This window comes from Lepisosteus platostomus, chromosome 4 (genome assembly GCF_059453375.1).
Source record: "Lepisosteus platostomus isolate fLepPlt1 chromosome 4, fLepPlt1.hap1, whole genome shotgun sequence".
Taxonomy (NCBI): domain Eukaryota; kingdom Metazoa; phylum Chordata; class Actinopteri; order Semionotiformes; family Lepisosteidae; genus Lepisosteus; species Lepisosteus platostomus.
In genome coordinates, this window is record NC_142614.1 from 2,027,304 (window position 1) to 2,047,636 (window position 20,333).

Here is a 20,333-nt window from a genome sequence, read left to right on the forward strand (position 1 = left end):
ATGGTGATGAAAAGGAGTGTGAATGTGCTGCCTGACCTTGATGACAGTGCTGGCGAGAGTGGACTGATACTCCTCTATGTGTCGGGACCCTGTCCATCGCCTCTCCTCCTCCTCCAGTACCTGCAACAGTTCTGTCGTCACCTTGTCCTGGAACACAGGAAAGTAGAAATGTCTTGAGAGCTAAGTAAGCATTTTCATCACGCATGCATTCTCTGGATACCCATCTCACCACTGAGATTATTGTTCCAGAGCCTTTAGGCCCTCAGTAGTTCTGATTTGTGTGTGTAGCTGAGAGGGTGTTGAACAAAGAACAAAGATAAGGACATATTGCAAAAGGGAATTCAAGGGAGTAGAGGGACATGGTCAATTGAATGTGGGAAATAGCAGGAGGGAAGAGTCTCGAAGCATTACAGTGTATTTGGTATTTTGTATATGTGGATATTTGCAAAGGCTGAAAGTCTTACCCTGACAGAACTGATACAGTCCTGCTCCAGTTTCTCCACAATCTCCAGTGGGAGCACTGGACCCAGACTGGTGCGGTCGATGGCACGAGTCAGGCTAACGTTGGCCAATACCTCCCTGAAAGACACAACATGCTGCTGATGAAATTCCACATTGTATCCTCCTAATGTGGGATGTGTGTCCCTGATTTCCTCTGTCTGCCTTTGTGATTTCTGCAGCCTGCCTAAAACTCTGAAGAAGACATTTGAGTAAAAAATGCAGCTTGCAGAGCTCATCATCCCTTGCAATTATTCATCAATCTGTTATCAGAAACCGGTTTATTCCTTGGATGGGTTGTGACCACCTGAAGTCTGTACTAGAATGTGCACAAAGCAGGCCTACACCCTGGATGGGACACTGGTGCCTCACAGTGTGAACACACACACTCTTACAGGGCCTATCCTGAGCCACCAATTAACCTAGCAACAGGAACACACCCGCATATACACAAGAGAACATATAAACTCCACACAGAACATCTCTCAGCGTGGAGCCCAGGACCCAAAAGCTCTGAAGCAGCAGCATTAACCACCATTCCAGCCAGTCTGGGTCAGTTCTAAACTCATTTGCTCATTTTAGACCCATTTGGAGTCAGAGCCTTGATGTGATCGTTGAGGAGTCTGTGCCTGTTACAGTATTTTATTGGAAACACAGAAAGACATCAGGACAGGCTCTGCAGTCCACTGGAGCTCGTTCTCTGTCTGACACTGGCAGCCACTGGCCTTGCTCGAAGATTTTATCACAGTGCTGACATCTGCAAGTCGTTATGCATCCGTTATCTGTCTCCCTTGTGATTTTCTGTTTGTTGTTTCTGCTTTGACTGATATTTGAAACTCGACTTTCCAGCCAGAAAGAGCTTCTAGTGAGAATCTCCTTGAAGGCGATCACAGTGGAGTCTGCTGGGGAGCTCCACAAGGCTCTGAAACTCATCGCTCCGACGTGGAGCGTGGAAGCTAAATACAGATGCACTAAACACACAGCAGAGAAGGAGAGGTGCTAGGAGCCCTGAAAAACTGAAACATCGGAGCAGGAAAACCGAAAGAAGCTGGGTGACTTTTAAAGCCTCTCAACTTTTGTGTCAGGTGTGGCCCAACTTTCCTCCTTGAAAACTTCAAACACGCTCCACTTCATTTTCAAAAACTTGATTTGAATGCAATACAAACACATGAAAAAATTGTTCTGCTTTGCACACCTGTCTTAAGGTCTGCCCAGACTCTAATCTGTGGCTTTGTATCCCAGACCAACGCCCTGTGCCGGCCCACCGACCTGTTGTATGTGTTGTGAATCCAGTCCAGCAGGGCGTAGTTGTCCGAGATGGTGAGGGGGTATCTGGTGAGGTTCTGCAGGCGCTGGCCGATGGCCTGGTGGTAGCTCTGCACGTAGACGTTAAAGGCGTTGTAGTCGTCAGGGTAGATGGACACCACGTTCCTGCTGGCCGCGCCCAGATCCTCCACCACGCGGGTCCTCAGCTGCCCCAGGAAGCCGGCCAGCTGCCCACTCTGGGCCTCCTCGTGCTGGGGGAGGCTGCCGTTCGCTGCCCCCGCCACCGCCTCCTTCCACTTGCGCTTGAGCTGCCGCGGCCGGGGGCCCTGCTGCCCCCCCTCCTTCTGCACCCAGTCCTGATCCGCCGCCTCCTCCTGCTCCACGACCTGCACCACCAGCCGCAGGGTGGAGCCGGGGTTGGGGCAGCGCAGGGACTCGCGCACCACGTCCCACAGCTCCTTCTGCAGCGCCTCGTACAGCAGCTCCACGTCCTTGGCCTTGCGCCGGCCCCCGTCCTTGGTGGGGCTCGTGGCCTCGTCGGCGCCGCCCGCCGTGGGGGTGCCCGGTCCCCCCAGCGCGGCCTCCTCGCACTCCCGCTCCAGCTCCAGGATGTGGGTGTCGGCCAGGAACAGGTCCCTCTTCGTCACCAGCTGCAGGATCTCCAGCACTGCCGGGGAGAGAAGAGAGAGCTGCAGACCAGCACTTCACATCCCCCAGCCTTTCACCATCAGAGCTGCTCGCAGGCACGAGGTCAATAAGGAATCGGGATTGAATTGTTTAACTCAGGCTCCACTGAGGATCGGGGAATGAATTTAGATAACAGATAAACACTTTCCTGATTATTTTCTGTAAGGCAGCTGCTCTTTGAACAAACAGCCCTCTCCCCCCTTATGACATCTTGCAGTTTCCCATGATCGTACTGTGCTTATACCAGGCATCAGAGTTTGTGTTGTGCTTTATCACATACCTCTAAAGTTTTTACCATGGTATACTGTGGTAGATGTCTTGTAATGACATCTTATGTACCTTTCTTACCTTTGTACCTGTTTTGTCTTACCATTTTGTTGTCTTTGAATGTTGATTTATGCTGATTTATGACTGTGTGAGGACATTTAAGGATCAAAACCACTCAAATCAATTTGACTGTCCCCTGGGTAATTAATAAAAAAATAAATGCAATTAATCCAGTCAATGTTCACAGCAGGTTTCAGAACGTAGCTTCCCGCCTGCTATGTGCTCATTGTGGTGTTTTTGCAATGGCAGTAGACCGGTCGTATTTCTATTTGCAAACAGTTAACTTATAACTTATGAAGAAAACTTGAAATGTTTCTCGTATCTCTGACACCCTCTGAATGGACCTCATTTCTCTACTGGTGATATTGGTGCTGCATTTGTTTTTGTAGCTCCATCTACATCTGAGAGAAAGAGTTACTGGTCGATCCTATTTCTCTCCGTGCGAAATCTGATTCTGTTAGGCAATACTCTGGAGGGGTGCAGATTTGAAGTGCCTTTGAAAAGTTTACTTGAAATTCACCTCAGTGGGAAACAAACAGAGCCAAAAGTTCTTAATTCCCACGAACCCAGAACGGGATTCCTAAGCTTGAAAGCCAACAGTGCTTTCATGCACAGCATGCATTCTCCGGTTCATTCAAGAGGACGTGTGGACCCACACGTCGATTTCGAGAGAAGAACCATTGCTATTGATCTTGTTTAATCTTTGTCGACTGATAAATGTAGACCATGTCTTCAAAACGCCATTTTTATGAAAACTGTTACTGTGGATTGTACACGTTAACTTTGTAGCTCATGTTTGATTCGTCAGCATTCGTCAGCTTCTCAAAAAGTGAAGGATAGATGACTCTTTGATATCACTCAGAAGCACATATCTGACTCTGATTGACTGGAACAGCTCTAGAAAAAAAAATAACTGTCACAATACAGTATATGGCATCCTTTGCACAGTTCACAATGATCTTTTGTCCTGTTTCTTTCTGAAATTCATAAAGCACGACACAGAAATAATATATAGAAGACAGGACACAAAGGATCTGATGGAGCAGACTGACATACAGGTCAGAGGACCTGTGAGAGCTAAGAAGATGTGTATTCAAAATTGAGAAAAGGAGGCATTTCTTTACACAAGGAGTTGTAGGTGCCTGCAACAATTTACCCAGGTATGTTGTTGAAGACTTCTATCAATCAGCATCAAAGAGCTGCCACGATTGCTACTCCCCCTCTTAAGGGCGCTCCAGCCCTTCCTTGTTCTGCCCCAGTACCTGCGCCTGTTCTAGTTCTCGCCCCACCTTAAAAGCCAGACGCAGGCGTCACCCCGACGCTTCTCATGGAATCCCGTTTTGTGAGAGCCCGGGGTCCGGCTGTGGCTGGCTCCGTTATGGTTTTAGTTTCCTGTTCCTGATTCCCTGCCCCGCCGGTCCCGACCCGGTTCTGGTTTTTACTTCGGATGGATCCCCTGGCCTTGGACTCCACCTCCCGTACTGGATTCCCCCTGTGGATATACCCTTGGATTGTTCGCCTTGGATTCACTCCCCCTGGACACCTGCACTCCCCGGACGCGCCCCCCGTCTCCTGACCCTTCTCCTGCAGGACTATTTTTCCCCTTGTATCCTCACAATTCCGGATCGTGTCGTCCGCATAGGGCCCGGAAAGAACCGGACCGTGACAAGAGCCAATCTAGTTAGATGGACTCAATAGTCCTTCTTAAATCTATCATGCAAAGCCTAATCCAGAATGCACAAGGCTGCAATTTAGAGTATAGTACAGTTTATCACAACTGTAGGGGAACTGTGGGAAATATATACAGCCCCTGTCTGATTTAGGAGGTTCTCTTTTTAACATGACGGAGCTCTGCTCATAACCTTCACCTTACCCCTGACTTAAAAGTCTTATTAAGATTTATTGTTTGCGGAAAGCCCAGATGAAATAAACAGTTCCCACTGAGGTCAGTGAACACTCCCCATTAGCTCACTCTGCTCCTCAAGTCAAGTATGACAATCTGAAAAAAAAATTCAAAGACGGCACAAATATATATTTCAGTGTCAGAGCGGATTTTAATGTAATACTCTAGATCAAAGCTCACTTGGCAGTGACTTCATTGAGATCTTTCAAATGCAAGACAGGGATTTACTCAAGTGTTCTTCAGGGTGGAAACAAAACAAAGGGCTTCTAGGATTCAAAAGTAGAGTGATCATCTTTTTTTTAAAAAGAAGAAAAGGGTTATAATCCATATTTTTGGAAATGACATTTTCTGAATGAATTTGACTGCAAATGACCTTTCCATGAAATCCTAAAACAAACGCATCTAAGCTGCAGTAAACAAGGTTTTGCAATCACAAAGCTGTCTTACCAAGACTCAGGCAAACCGAGCTGAAACAGCAGTACAGGCTACTTTGCATTCTGCTATTTAATATGTTCACTGTTCGTCCAAGTCTTTAAACATCTGCTGGCTGCTAATCCAGTCATTCCAAAAAAGGTGGGAATAGTGATGTGATTCATTTTCTGGCAGGAACTTGGTGTCCATCAAATGTGTGGTTGAAGGCTTGTTTATAAGTGGGCGAAGTGCACCCCAGATTCAGCCCTGAAAGTGCAGCTCACCGAGCAGTGTTTCTGGTGCAGAGTCCATGGGTGTGAGTCAGTCAAAGGCAGTCCCACTAGGGAATAGTCATGAGCCTGAAGTTAAACTGCTGCTTGGAGTGTTAGACACTGCAGTCTCCATCATTCACCATGCAGCTCGCTACTTATCAGCTGTAATTTATTAACCGGTTTGTGAAGGGGATCTCAATTGTTAAAGAACTCAAGGTTAGTGAACTGGTTGGACTGTCGGTTCCTGACAGGTGGTTTATGGTGACGGGTGTGTCTGTGTTCCACCAGCCAGTTAGTTCAAAATGAAATCATTTGGGTTTTCTTATTACGCAGAGCTAAGCGTTCATTGGCATTCAAAGGGCTTTTAAATACTCTCAAGGTGCCAGTATCTGATAATCCGATATGCAGTGCAAGGGTTTTCTAATTGTGACCCTGGGGAGCCCCAGTCCAGCAGGCTCTGGAAGCCAACTAAAAACCATTACTGTAAATTACCAATTTCTACAGATCTGTTACACATCCACTGTCATCAAATGAACACGTGAATTGTTCAATGAAGTAGTTTGAGATCTTATGGGGCTTAAGTGAACAGTGTTGCCAGTCTTTAAAAACAGGCTACCTACTGTATAAGCCCGAGTGGATCGGGGCTCTCCGGCACAAGGGGTTGGAGACTGCTGGGGTGTCCTGATCTTTACAGCGAGCATTACCATCAGCTAGCTCTTCAAAGCTTTACCAGCTCGATTAAAAGCAGTGTGCTCAGTTATGGGCTACTGTATAATGTAGAAAATCTGCATTTCCCTCATTAATCAGACTTCATATTTAAGCAAATGTTATGGCTTTTAGTTTCATAGTGAAATGCTTGGATATTTCTATGCATTTTTGGAAAATTAGAAAAAGAACTTAATGCACAGAAATGTCTCTCTTTCTAATTTGCCTTACAGACAGGAGTTTTCTTCAAGCGTGACTTCTGTGGTATCTTGAAAAAAAAAACGTTCTCTTATTTAACATAGAGGTAAGCTGCTGTCCGTACAGGATGCAGCAGTTCCAATGTCACACAGGGAGCAGCAGATTTAAGACGTGATTCCCTGACGTGAGTTCATTCTTGGGTTCACCATGTATCCCAGGTGAAAGCCCAGGAAAGCAGGCATCACTCTGTATGCCCTGCTGGGACAACCAGTTACACGACCAACAGAGGATGGGGGGAACGTCATTCAGCATAGAGAAAAGAAGCCAACACAAGAGGAAACAATTTCATTTCCCTCCGCAGTGTCAACAGAGCTACTGAGCGAGGTCTTGTTTGGGACTTTCAGGATCGCTGGCGCTTCAGCACAGGGGAGCACATAAGACACACGGCTTTTTCCTGTTCCTGTTCTCAGCTGAGCACAGATGGACAGCGACAGAGGTACAGATGGCTGGAGATGTGCCTCGGTGCCAGACGGGGTCGCAAAGATCCGGAACAATCTTCACACGAGCCAGGGAAGAGAGCAGATGTACTGTAGGACCTGTGCTGCAGAGTCGCCCCCGTTTCCCCCTTAAGAGCTCTCCTGGCAATCGGGGGCTCTTCGGGGAAAGAGCTGGGAGAGGCTGGTAGCCCTGTCTAGTCTGTTTGTGACTCCTGGATAGGAAGCATAAAACTGACGTGCAGCCCACCCCAATGTTATCACCAGCCTTGCCAGTACAGAGGAAGGACATCTAAATATAAAACACAATGCCACACCTCGGATCGCGGCAATCACGGTGGCCCTGCTTGACGTTTGGGGATGTGGAAAATGGCTCTCCTTCAGCAAGGAAGGGTAACGGAAACCACTACTCAGCCCCTGTCTTGAGGTCACGGCTGGTGCCTGAGGTGTCTCGCCTGAAGCAGCTTCCCTGCGCCGGTTTAAAAACGGCACAACAGGTCTGACCACTGACTTTGTTTTATAAATATTTCACGATAACGGCCAATAGAAAAACAAAAAACACCCCCTTTCAAACCACGCAAAAGCAACAGCGCGTTAAATACAAGTGAATCAGAAAGGAAAAGTACATTTTCTAAACGTATTCAGTACTTTTGATCATTGCTGTGCTTGTAGAATTATTTTTCATCTTGTGAGAACCCTGGCAGACAACATTTCAATGAAACTTTTTAAAGATCGGAGCTTTTCATGTTTGTTTAAAAAGTGACGAAGGATGACTAGGAAATTGGAGCGGTCGAGAACTTTAGCTTAGTTGGACAGTTTGAAAACACCAACTCTTTCTTTAGAAGGGACATCTGTGCTGTTTCAGAAAATAAATATATATAGAAATGCAACCTGCCTCCCATCTTGTGATGTAAATCACAGAAAGGGAAACGGTTCATTCCCTAGCTGGACAGCCTGGCACTGAGCAAGACTCACTTCGGTTTCCTTACCTTGAGACAGGAAATAAAAGCTTGTGTAATTCTGTCAAGAGACAGGCAGTGAACGCATGACTCAGCAAGTCCTGTGCTGGGAAACCCGGGGAATAAGCATGACTCTGGTCTCACAGTCCTGCCTGTGAGATCTCACCGCGGTACTGCCACTGCGCGCATCCGCGCCGCTTTGCCACGGAGCTGCCTTTGCGCTGAACGCAAGGCGGCGGCGACCTGGGCTGGGCTGGGCTGGGCTGGGCTCGGCTCGGCTCCCCCCCGGCAGAGCTGCCGTGCGGTCCGGAATGTTTTTCCAGCCCCGGGGGGCCCAGCGCTGCCGCTCTGCCAGGGCGACCCTTCTCCGCGGCTCCTCTCGCCCTCTCAAGCGAGCCGCCAGCTTCCAGACCGCTCTCCCGCCTCGCTCCACCAGCGCAGCGGCGGGGGCCGGCCTCACATCTCAGCGGGCCCCGAGTGGGGAAATATTTTCATGCAAAACTGAAATGTTAACCGAGCAGGAGAGGGCCTGCTCCCCCTGCCGCTGCAGCTGGGCTACCTGCTGGCCTCCGCTGTGGCCTGGCCTCACCAGATCTGTTTCAGAGCCATCCCCCCCAAGTCACCCCCTTTTGTTTGATCTACTGGATGCACTACAAAGCACAGCGAGGCTGGTCCTCAGATAACCCGGGCTACATTCCTTTCCTGCATAATCCATGCCTCATATCGTCAAGACAGCTTTGCAGAAAGTAAAAAAAAAAGGCCCCACTGCGCGATGTGCGAGAATTCATAAACTTTTTATTTCGGCAGAATTGTGCAATATCAACTTTTTTTTTTTCTGGATACCGCTCAAATCCTGACTGGAAACGAGCAAGAAAAAGCAGGGTTGGAATTACAGAGCCCCTCACCTTCCCTTCGCCCATTCTGGCTCATATATACGAAGCAGTTGACTTCAGAATTTTTTTTTTCTGCAGGAGCAGCAAAACCTATGTAAATCAGATACTTCCCCCTTGTCCCCTTGTCCTTTCCCTTTTTTCGGCTTAAAAAAAAGACAGATCCCTTCTTCTAAAAACAGTATGAGAGATCATATAGAAAATAATGTTGCGATTTTAAAACTAAAATACAATGCAAACCTCTTAACTGACACGACTGCAGTTACTTCTATGATCAGACACAGCTCTAGGTCTTTAATCTTAAGAAATGGGTCATTTTGCACAATGTAATTGCTCCTGTGCTACTCTGAATATCAAGACCAATTCACTCGCTTGACAGAGCTTCGTGGGCTCGTTTGCACTGACTTCCCGACGATCATGGTCGTCATAGCAAGGACTGCAAAACCAGAAGGTCAGCTAGCTGTGGAGAAGATTTAATGGCCGTGAACTCTTGAACCCCCTGGCTGGTCTGGCAATCACTGACACGCCCCTGTTGTGAGTGAGCTGATGGACTGCAGTCATGCCACCTCAGAGCCTGACCTCTCCCTGAGCTCTGAAGATAAACGCTTGAGGGTGTACAGCTCTTTCACAAAAGGACCTTAAGACAAAGTAAACAGGCAGCCTTGAAAAAACGCTTTGTTTAAAAAAACATGGATAATCCAAATTCCCTTATGCCTTGATGAGTCTTCCTACATCACTTTCCAGCTCACTTTCTGATGCACTGTCTGTTCAGGTGGCATGAGTTGGGCAGTGGCTAGGGTTCTGACCTTTAAACTGGTAGGGGGTCAGCTGCTGTTGAGCCCTTAAGCAACGTGTCTTTACCTTGTAGAGTTCCCAGCTGTATAAATGGGTGCAAATGTAATTCACTTTGGTTGAAAGCAAGCTAGTATTTACAGTATATGCGTTGGCAAGCTGTAGTTTCTTATGATGCATGTTTTTCAGAGCTCTGCGTCAGCTTATTGGCAGAACAGCATCTTGTCGTGTTTTGATTTCTTGCTATTGTTGCTCTTTTTTAAAAAAAGAACAGGAATTTCACTTTTGTGTTCCCCATTAGCTCTCCTTTTGTTCAGGACATTTGAACTCTGGTCATTTATAAAAATGAACCACTTCTGCACACTCGGGAATTTCCTGAGTTTGGACAACAGCGCCTTCCCTTTCACAATCTTAATGGGATTTTTGCAGTCATATTTGTTTTTCTGGTGTAATGAATGACACAATACTAAGGTCTGAAAACACGGACTGACTGCTTCGTTTCCTCTCGCTAATGTGCTTTTTTAGCACCTTGGAGGCATGCTTGTCAAAATAAAGACCCTGCGCCCTGCTACTCAAACAAAGTACTTTTTTACCGTCTTTTCCAAATTGATTTTTGCCATCAGAGAAACTACACATGTACAGAATTAGAGTTAGCCTCAAAACGCTAGGAAGGAGAAGTGAATAAATTCAGAAATTAAAACATAACACCCTCTTTTTAAGGCTGATTTTATTTGAGTCTGTGTTCTGACGCAAGCTTGTGTTCTTTAAGTCTGATTTTGTGAGAAAGAACAGAACCAAACAATGTGAATTGAAGAAACACATTTCACCTTCCCAGTATCCAATCTCCTGACAGCCAGAGCCTGCAGATTCTGCGTGGCTGAAAATTAGAACACAATACTGCCAAAATCCAGTAATTATGTCCTAATTAAAGGTCCCTATTGTATCCTGTAGCATATACTGTAGTGTGTCCATATATTATTTATTGAGAATTGTAGTTCATGATCTGTGGTATTGGTGACATGCCTGGAGATCCCCAAGGCTCTGAATTTGACTTTGTAGCATGAAGCTTTGATTTTGAACTAAAGGATTTTTCATTCCAAACTTAGAAGAAAAGAGCAATCTCCATTCTGGCAAATGCTCTTAAGCTTGTTGCTGCCCCATTTCCAGAGTGAGTAATATTTTTGACGTGACATTTTCTTCATGAAACTCTGCGGGGCGCAGCTAACTCCAGACGCTGAGGTCTGCCAGGTGTGATGGGCGCCCCTAAATGCGGAATGCCTTAAATATTGTTCTCCGTTCTCCGTTTGAGCCGCGCTCTGATGTTCCTGAAGGAAGTGCTGTTTTTTTTTTAAATCAGCTGTCAGTGGGAAAGAAAAGACCCCCCACACCCACACCCACACACACACACCCCACCTCACCGAACAAGCGTGTCTGCAGAACCGCTGACCAGACTGTCAAGGTAAAAGAGCTGCAGGAGCTTCAGCTGCTACCAAAAAAAATAACGAGACAGGACAAGACTTTTGGCTTTGCTGTCTCAGCTGTGAGAACTGGGGGTTTTCTGGGTTATTGACAGCCCTTATTAATAATAAATATGAAAAGCCTAGTATTTAAAAGTCTTTTAAAGTGTTCCAAGTCCCCAATTATTTATTTTTCATACATGATGTTTAATAAAAAATGGCTAATCAAGGATTTAATTACCCTTCCTTAATGTACAGATTCATTCTGTCAGCAGAGAGTGACTTGAAGGTTCACCTGTATGAAAAGTCTAATGCAAACAATATGAAAGTGCCAGCAAAGAGAACTGACAGGCTGGCTGCCCCTTGTGTGACTGGAGGTTGTACAGCCAGTCTGGCAGTGTGGATTCCTGAATAAAACATTCCAGGGATCCGGAAAGTAAGACAGGAATAAAATGTGGGAATCTCTGCAGGAAACCGTCCCCCTTGCATGCTAATTGGATAGCTTTGCAAACTCCAGTGCTTGTACTTCATGCAAAAAATCATTTGTTCTGTATTCTAAACCACTGCAGGGGCTAGTCCCTGAATTCCTAGATAACCAAGCCGGTGTCTGAAGTGAAGTGGTTCTATTTATGCCATTTGCATTTTGTATTTTACGGGGCGTCGATTGCCAGCTAAAGTCACCAGTCTGCAGCTGAGTGGAGAGCTGAGTTGATCACAAGAAGGGTGTGTGTTTTGTCTGTGACTATGGTAAACTATGCTTCACAGATGCAGCATGTTCTTTCCATGCAGGTGTGCTTTGATTCGACCTCTATTGTTGTATACTAAACACTCCAGGCTGCATCTAGGTTGCTGCGGCTACCATTATAGTTTTTTTACCACATAATCTAGCAGCTGTCATCTCTTTGAATTTCACTATTAGCTCACATTTACTAGACAGGGGTGGGAGACACTCCAATGTACTGGTGACAATGCTCCTCTAGGGCTTAAGCATGTTCTGTTTCATCTGCTCTGGTCATTTGTTTTAGATCTTACAAAAAATCTAGAAAAACATTTTAGGCATTTATCAACCCAGCAAGTATCCATCCTGTATATCTCTCTGTGTTCTAATGTGTTTACCTGGGCATTTTAATTGCAAAGTTCCTGTAAAGACCTGAAGGGCTTTAGTCACTATTTTTTTCATGATGATTTGTACTTTTTTGGAAACATTTTAATTAAAACCACACCCCGCAGTTTTACAGTCAACCAAACTAACATCACGTCAAAACACCATGCGGCTTGGCCACTGAGCATGCAAGGACATTCATAAGGATCTGCTGCTCTATCCCAAAATGTAAAAGCATCAGTTTTTCCCCTCTTTCCAGAAACCTGGCCTTTCCTGGCCCTGATGGTGTCACGCGTCACAATGTGAATCAACTCAGGCCAAAGCTGGGCTCGTTCTTCCTCCCGAGTCTGCAATCATCACTCGGCAAACAAGTGGAAAAGCTGCAGCAGTCAGCGTTGTCTGTCTGCTTCTCACGGAACACACTGACTCAGCACAGCACACTGACCGTGCCTCAAGAAGGTCACTCACTCTAAGGAAGGGCAGAGGAATCTCAGTGCTGGGGACATTATGGGCCTGATGGATCCATATTTCCTTGGCTGCCATGATCATATTTCTCTCCTACTGTTTCTGATGTATTTAGAAACAATTCTAGCAGAGACATTAGGGTGGTTTAAAAGACCCATATTTTAACTTTTAGTTTAAAAAGAATTGCCAAAGTTTCAAGTGAACACATAAAAACCCCGAAGCACTTACAAAGTCTCAATGGTCGTGCCATTTTCTGTTTGTTTTTGTTTAAGGGCTCTACCCTACAGCATCAGGAAGGAAATAAATATGCAGAGTCCATTCCTATTAAAATGAGCATTTCTGAAACTGTAAGATTCCCCTGAAACAGATCAACCTTCTGCATGAGCATCTTATCCGGGACTTGCATATTTCACGAGGCCAATCTACCCTTGTGTTTGTGTCTTCTCACTTGTATGCTTGGTGTTGTGTCTCAGTTCTCCATGATGTGTACTGTATTCTTCGTGGCTCGTTTTATTCTAGAAGAGCTTTGCACATAACGGGACTCTGCGAATGCGGATGGCATGAGAACCAGTCCATGAATGCAAGCTGTTGTACCCTAAAAGTGTCCCTTACCAGATAGCGGCTCCTTGGGTTTCACTTCAGGCTGCTCGACCACCTTCTCCTCCTCGGGCTCGGGCGACCCTTTCTCGGAAGGGTTTTTGGTCTTCCCGCCCCTCACCATCTTGAGAAAGGACGTGCGCCTCTTTTCCGTCTCCTCCTTCTCCCCCGGGCTCAGGGGGTCCCCGTTAGGCAGGCTCTCCTTGCGCTTTCCAGGCAGCCTGCAGATGGAAACAGAGAGGGGGGGCGCGGCACCCCGCCGTTCACTTTCTGGACCTGAGACGCCTGACCCTCCGCTGAAACAACATTCACACGATAAACAAAGAGGCGATAAACACGAGCCGCTGCGCGCTCGCTGCTCAGTGAGACACATGACTGGGGCAGCCCAGTATCTCCTCCTCCTCCAGGTCAGTGTGTTAATAAGGTGTTATTCTACGGCTTGCGCACCAATCACAGTCTCGCATCCCGGCAAACACAATACTCCTTCCAGCGTATCGTTTTCAGGCCTAGAGAGATGTCAGACGACGGAGGTGAAGCGAAATTATAGCTTCAGTGCCTGAGTGCACTTGGAGAGAGAATGAAAGTGCATTTAAAACTCATACAGTAGCTGTAAGCATGTCTTTGCCCAAAGGGTGGTGGGAGTCTGGAACAGTCTACCCAGCCATGCTGTTGAAGCCAAAACCCTGGCTTCGTTTAAGAAATGGCTGCAGGAGACCCTTGGATCAATTAACAAGGGGGGCCAAGTGGCTCCTCTTGCTTGTAGCTATTATTGTTGGAGTCTCGTGGCGTAACTGGCACAGATGCGGGTGTGAGGAGGCTGGACAGGGTGTTGAGTCCGAGCCAGGAAGGCAGGAAAAGGAGCGGACTAGGTTGGGCCCGGTTCTGCTACCCACCATCCGCTTGTGTGCTCTAGAAAGGGGCAGCGATCGAATGCTGGAGCCCCCCACCCCACTTTGCTTTCCTGGACGAAACAATGCAGCCCCTCGCGTTGAGTGACCGTTCCCCAAAAGACAGGAGCCATGTCTTATGAAAACAGAGCCTGATCAGCGGAGACGATGACACGGGCCGCACTCCAGGTCTCACCGCGTCAGCACAGCCCTAATGGACTCGCTCCCAAACAATGTGACGGCTTTAAATAGCTCGTTAGGAACAAGGCGAAACAGAAACAAACCGCTTCGTTCCCAGCTTGGATAAAATTAATTCAAACGAGATGTTTCCATTTGCACAGAGTGAGCAAATGACAGGGAAAATTCCAGAAAAAAACCCAGACGAAGCCCAGTGAGGAAAATAAATAATAGGATGTGGACTTTGTCTCACTTTGACTTAGATTGTACCTCAGTAGCTCTGACATTGGTTTTAAAACTAACAGCACCTGAATGCAGACATGAAGCTCTATATTTAACTTCTAGTCCACAAGATCGGCCCATCGGTACGGCGACAGCTAAGCAGGCATCCCCTACCGCTCCCCTGCAGAGTGCAGAGCGTTATCATCATCACAGTGTCTTAGGCTACTTGTCTTACAGGCTGCAGAGAGTGGCCTTCACACAGGGAGTATGGAATCTTGTAACAGGCACAGGATGGGCACTGCCTGATAGCCTTGCCTTGTGTGTCGCGCAGGGCCTGATGTTGATGTGCGTGCATAAGGCTGAGATTTCCAACACGATTGCCCGCATTCACACACACACCCCTGCACATACCTGAGCAGAGACACGATCTCCTCCGAGCTCCTGCGCACATGCTTCTTCTTGTCCCTGTCGTGGGCGGTGATGTCGCTGGGGTGCCGGGAGGCCGGGCTGTTCTCCCCCCTGCTGCGCCCCGACATGCGCAGCCCCTTGCCCAGCTTGCCCAGGGTCTTGAGTGGGGAGCGCATGCGCTCCAGCGTGCCCCGCAGGGGGCTGTTCCGGCCCCCCAAGCTGCGCCGCTCCTCGTTCACCTCGTTCTCCTCCTCTTCCTCCTCGAAGGGGTTCTTCCCCCCCAGCGTCCCCCCTCTCAGGGAGGAGTTTTCGTTCTCCTCGGCCTCCTCCTCCCGGTCCACCTCTTCGAAAGGGTTCAGGCTCATCTTGCGCAGGATCAGCTCCCCTCTCAGCTTCGCCACCTCTCCGCTCCCCTTTCTCCCCTTCAGCCTCCCCGGCAGGTTCTTAAGGACGGGCATCCTTCGCCCACGTGGATAAATTCTGGAAAGAAGAAAAAGACGATTCAATCTCTTTTAACCGAAGCATGTTTGATTTAGCTTCTGCATCCCCTACACCACCTATAAGAAGTCAAAATCATTTCTTTCTGAAGCCTGAGTAGCTCATAGAGGCTGCAGCTGAGCCCAGTTTCTTTCACACCAAGCAAACTTGTCTTGTCTTTGCTGCAGGTGTAGCGCTGGTTCATTACTAAGGTCACAGGCCTGTGAATAAGCTGTCACCTTTTCTGACACCCCTTTTGACGATGCGGTGTGGATGAAGCATCAGGGAGGCAAGAGCAACTTCAGAAACCAGAACTAACGACTGAGATGTGACCACTTTATAAACATAACCACATCTGAAGTCATGACTGGGCCAGTTCTGTCACGGACACTGAGGAGACTTGAATAAAGACACCTACATGCCTTCTCTCAGGAAGACGTTGTTGAACTGTTGAGTCAGCTGAACAAAAGAACATGATGAAATAGCCTGTACCAGTCTTTTGTGCATAAGACATTTTGTTCCTTGTTAGGAGACTCTGAAGTAAATCTTCTAAAACACCGTGATTGCGTCTTCTCCAGGGACTAACTCAAACCCATGCCAATCCCTCATACTTGAGGAGAGCACATAAGCAAAGAGTTCAAAGGTGAAGGCAGACTTTCCTGGGAACTGTGTTTGCTTACTCATCAGCGGCAGTAAAAGTAATGAGAATGTTAATGTCACTTGTAGTTCGTTTACGCAATTGGCCCAGAACCTTGCTTGACATATTGCCAGACTATGTTTTTTTATTTTTCTATTGTGGGGAGTCTGGCTTTAAGAGGCTCAAAACGAGAACCAGACACAGCAGAGAAAAGTCTTGATGTGGAATTCCGACGGTAAGATGGTAGAGAGTTCAACCCTGAGGACTTCGACATTTGTTTAGAAAGACATCTGGGTAGCATTACAAAAAAAGGAAAACAATCACCATTTCTTGAAATGGGAGCTATTTATTGTTAGAAAAAGAGTCACAAGCACAGCCTGAGCTGCAGTTTTCTCAGGCAATTCTTGATAAAGATTTCTGAGGACCACTGCAGACAACATTTGCTGATTTCTGCTAAAGCTGACTCAAGTGACCACTAAGGAACAATAACTGGGAATTTTTCACATTTTAATAAGTCTGAATTTTCTCCCACCATCTGATGATATGATTTAATTCAAAGTTGCCTTTTTTCAGCTTCTCTACTGTTCAAAATTTGTTCAGTGTTTTTTCTGTAAAAGTAAGGACAGGCATAACTGAATCTGTAAATGATCCAATGTTTAAGGAACTCTGGCGAACCTCTGGTGAACCTCCAGGAGCTCAGCCTCAGCAACCCAAACCAGTGTCAGAACTACTTTGCAAAAGTCTGGTCCACTGCTCCTCACAATCAACAGGCAGAACTGTATCACTGGATCTGAATACAGCAGTTCAACAGCTTTGCACTGGAGCTGTCTGGAGTTTGTTGCTCGTTGTGTGAATTGTACCATGCAAAGTCAAAATTTTTACCTTTGCTGAATGTGTTCATTGCAGGTGTGCAGGAAGACGAATGACACCAAACGATTTGCTTAGATCCTCGAAAAAGATCACCTGATTCCTATTATGATGATAGATAGTGCCTTCTTGGTGTGCACCATCTCAGAATGCACCTCACAGCCATGTTGCAATAGGACATGGTGAGGATACGGGAAAGGGATGGACTACCTACAGGTTTTAAAGTGTTGTGGAATTTCAAGCTTTTCTGAAAAGAAGAAACCTGGGGAAATAAAAGTAAGTTCTGATTCGGAGAGAAGTTGTGGAAGCCTGAATTGCACCCAAGTCATCTCGCAGTCAGGTGGCATCCATGATCCAAAAGTACATATTGGCTGAATTTATTCTGTAAAAGCTCCGATGGGGCAGCTCTCTCCCAGCTTGCTCAGGAGCGTCATGCTTCGAAGCCTTTGACCCTCAAAAACGTGAGAAAACACGTTTGTCCAAGTTTGTTTCTGTGACTCCTGCCTCCATAGAGTGCCTGGATATTTCGCGCGAACGACAGCGCCACAGGCCCAGCCCTGAGCGGCTCCTCCGGCTCTGTGTTTGTGTGTGTGTATTCTGTATCCTTGTGTGTGCGAGTGCGTGCGTGCGTGTGAAGGTTAGACTCATGGCTTCTCTCCGAGACCAGGTCTGAACCGTTACTTGTGTCCATGTGTTCCGAATGGGCCCGATTGGACTGAGCTCGCCTGCGCACGAGGGACGGTTCACTGAAGCAGTAACATAATCAGGACAGTTTCACAAAACAGATGGGGGACACAGATATAAACATGAACAAGTTTTGGCAAGAGACTGGGTGTTGCGAAAGCTCAGTGTCCCATGAGGAATAGTTGGCCATCTAAATTTTAGTCTTTTACTGAAACACATTTATGCCGGTAAGTAAGCTTCTTCCCTCTCAGTGAAACTTATTATTACTGGTGCTGCTGCTACGACAAGCCCCATAAAAACTTCTCTTTTAGTGCATAAGAGTTTTTAATTTCCTTGAAACCACTTAAAGTATTAGCCTTACTAGACAAGTGTACCTTTCAGCACAATGAAAATGAGGAGCTGTTTTAGTTTTTCCAGTCTGAAACCTCGTTCACTCTTGTTGAGCTCTAGCTCAGTCTATTTTCAAGGAGCTCAGAAAAACCTTCTCAGCTCGTTAACCATTTCTGGTGTTTATACCTCTGTAGTTGTTGCTCAATTAGCATTAAGCAAATCAGCACTGCTGATGCTATGTGAGTGTTATTCCACAGGGTGTGGAATTGGTGTTGCATGATGATTAATTAAAACACATATTCTAAAGTAACACACTGAAGGTTTGGATCCCTATGCATCAGGTAGCAGGAGGGCCTTTACGAGCTGTTTTGCAGTATATGGCATCTGTTTGCAGACAAATCTCACCCTTTCCTTATAGAAGTATCTCCTTTCTAAGAGGCTGGGATGAGGCACGGGAACCAGGGCTCAGGGCTCTGAGTAAGCTACACAAGCACCATCACCCTGCTCCGAAAGCCGCTCCGTGTGAAACTCTGCGGATCTGGTCTTCTGCTGTGGAGGAGCTATCCTCTGTCTAGAGCCCAGAGCTCGTGAGCAACCAAGATCGAATCCCTGCTGGGGCAGGAAGAGCTGCGCTCGTCCCAGTAACAGAGGATGGGAGTGAACTGCACGTTTAGCCAGCTCTTTCAGTGGCTCTGGGATCTGGGGATCGTCCTGGCAAGGGGAGATGATGGAAGTCTGTCCCAAGCCAGCTGTGCATTGCCTGCCACTGAGAGAGTCATTCCACTGACAGTCCCAATATTTGGCTGGCAAGTGTGCAATACCAAGAGCTCAGCTACAGTCACCATTGCCAAGTGTCCTTTGGATCACAGGCCCGACACTAGGAGTTCCTGCGGTAATTATTAACCGGCTGATACTGAAATACGGGATATGAAAAAGTTTTCAGTTAATAGGAAGCCTGACTGCAGAGAGGGAAGTTGTGTGCTTGTGTTGCTCAGCAGTGCAGAAATTTCAGCAGCCCCACAATCCCAACAGCTGTCATTCATTCTCCTTTATTACATTTTTACTGTGATATTTACTGGATCTTTCAAACCCCTTCCTGTCGGTCTTATATTCTAGAAGAGTTCCTGTGCTGTCTGCAAATGTATTTTAATGAGTTACTGCCTCACGATGGTGTATATTTCCATTCTCTTCTTGACTTTTATTCTTCCTCTATATTTATTCAGCTCACACCTTTTGCCCAGCCTGCTGACTATCATAAACTGTGAAATATTAACAGTGCTAACATACCTACTAGTGTTTTTATCCTACAGTCAGCAACAGACTGATAAGATAATTCAGCATCACTATATTGCTAGTCCTTTGCCAACTTCGTTAATCTCAAATAATTTCAGTATATTGACATACATTTTGAAACTGTTGATGACATCAGGACCCATACCCCCTGATAAATAAGTCATCCATCCACCCTTTTCCGAACTGCCTTATCCAATACAGGGTCATGGGGGAGCAGGATACACCCTCTATAGAACGCCAGTTCATCACAGGGCAGACACAGACACACACACACACACACACACACACACACACACACACACACACACACACACACACACAAGGGCCAATGTTCCCAGAAGCCAAGTAACCAAAGTCAGTCTCTGTTAAATAAACCCAGAAAGCTGTCTCTGGTCTCACCGAGGCCTGGGCAACTCCGATAGCCCCTCCAAAAGAAGCTCTAAAACGGACCTAGGAAAATCCAACAACAGCAGACAGAAGAGGGACACCAGAACGGATTTAAGAAGTCGAGAGAAGGCAGGAATATGTTGGGGTACTTCAATGTGGCAGGGGTAAGGAGAGGGAGGGAGAGCAACTCTGTCCTGCTGATCGAACACCCCCTCCCCTGATCCTCCGTCACTCATTACAGGCAGCTAAGCTCTCTTTGTACAGAAGGGGAACACTGCTTGATTTATCAACATGCATGTAACAGGGATGGCCAAGCAGCTATCCCACAGTCCCAGAACATCCCAGCCTTCCCCCTCTCCTTCAGGGAGGTAGAGGACAAAGGCCTCTTATTTAATCATTAATTCATGAAAGAAGCAGTAATACTGGTTTGCAGGGGGCAGAGCACTCCTGGAAATGCCAGTGTTTAACCCGGCATCTCTCTTACAGTCCTGGTGTTCTTGTGGTACAGTCCTTCCACACAAACGAGGTCTTTCAGTGGAATGCAATCAGAAACACTATAATGAAACTGTAACCACAGGCTCAAAACTGTTTTCCATTTCTTCAAAATCAGTCTTGCAATTGAAAGAAGTTTCAATGTCAAGATTAAACCTCCAAAAGGGAAAGCCCTTCATTTCTGTCTAAGACCATGCATCTCTCCCTACATTAGTATTAAAAGCTTATCAGACCGGTTGAACACCATACCAAACCGGATTATCAAGCATGCACATCAAACACTTGTGTTGTTCCTGGAATTGTATACATGTTCTGTCCTTCAGATGAGAGTATTTATAATATATTTATACACTCTTTATATGCTCAAGCATGTGACATGTTTGAGAGCCGTCTATATGTAGGTAGGTATTCAAATGTATCAACTGATACACTGGGGGCACCTGAAATCA

General features: G+C 46.6%; 1 protein-coding gene across 2 annotated transcripts in view; it reads right to left on the bottom strand.

Annotated features, from left to right (window-relative positions):
* exoc3l2b (exocyst complex component 3-like 2b) overlaps positions 1-20,333 on the bottom strand; it is a 42,309-nt gene that overhangs the window by 13,169 nt on the left and 8,807 nt on the right. For both annotated transcript variants that reach the window (XM_088627441.1, XM_088627440.1), the window contains exons 2-6: positions 14,721-15,197; positions 13,039-13,244; positions 1,768-2,431; positions 465-579; positions 37-147 (exon numbers count right to left, since the gene is read on the bottom strand). In XM_088627441.1, the coding sequence (XP_088483567.1) occupies positions 37-147; positions 465-579; positions 1,768-2,431; positions 13,039-13,244; positions 14,721-15,175 (1,551 nt within the window). In that variant the 5' untranslated portion in view covers positions 15,176-15,197. The remainder of the gene's footprint in view (positions 1-36; positions 148-464; positions 580-1,767; positions 2,432-13,038; positions 13,245-14,720; positions 15,198-20,333) is intronic.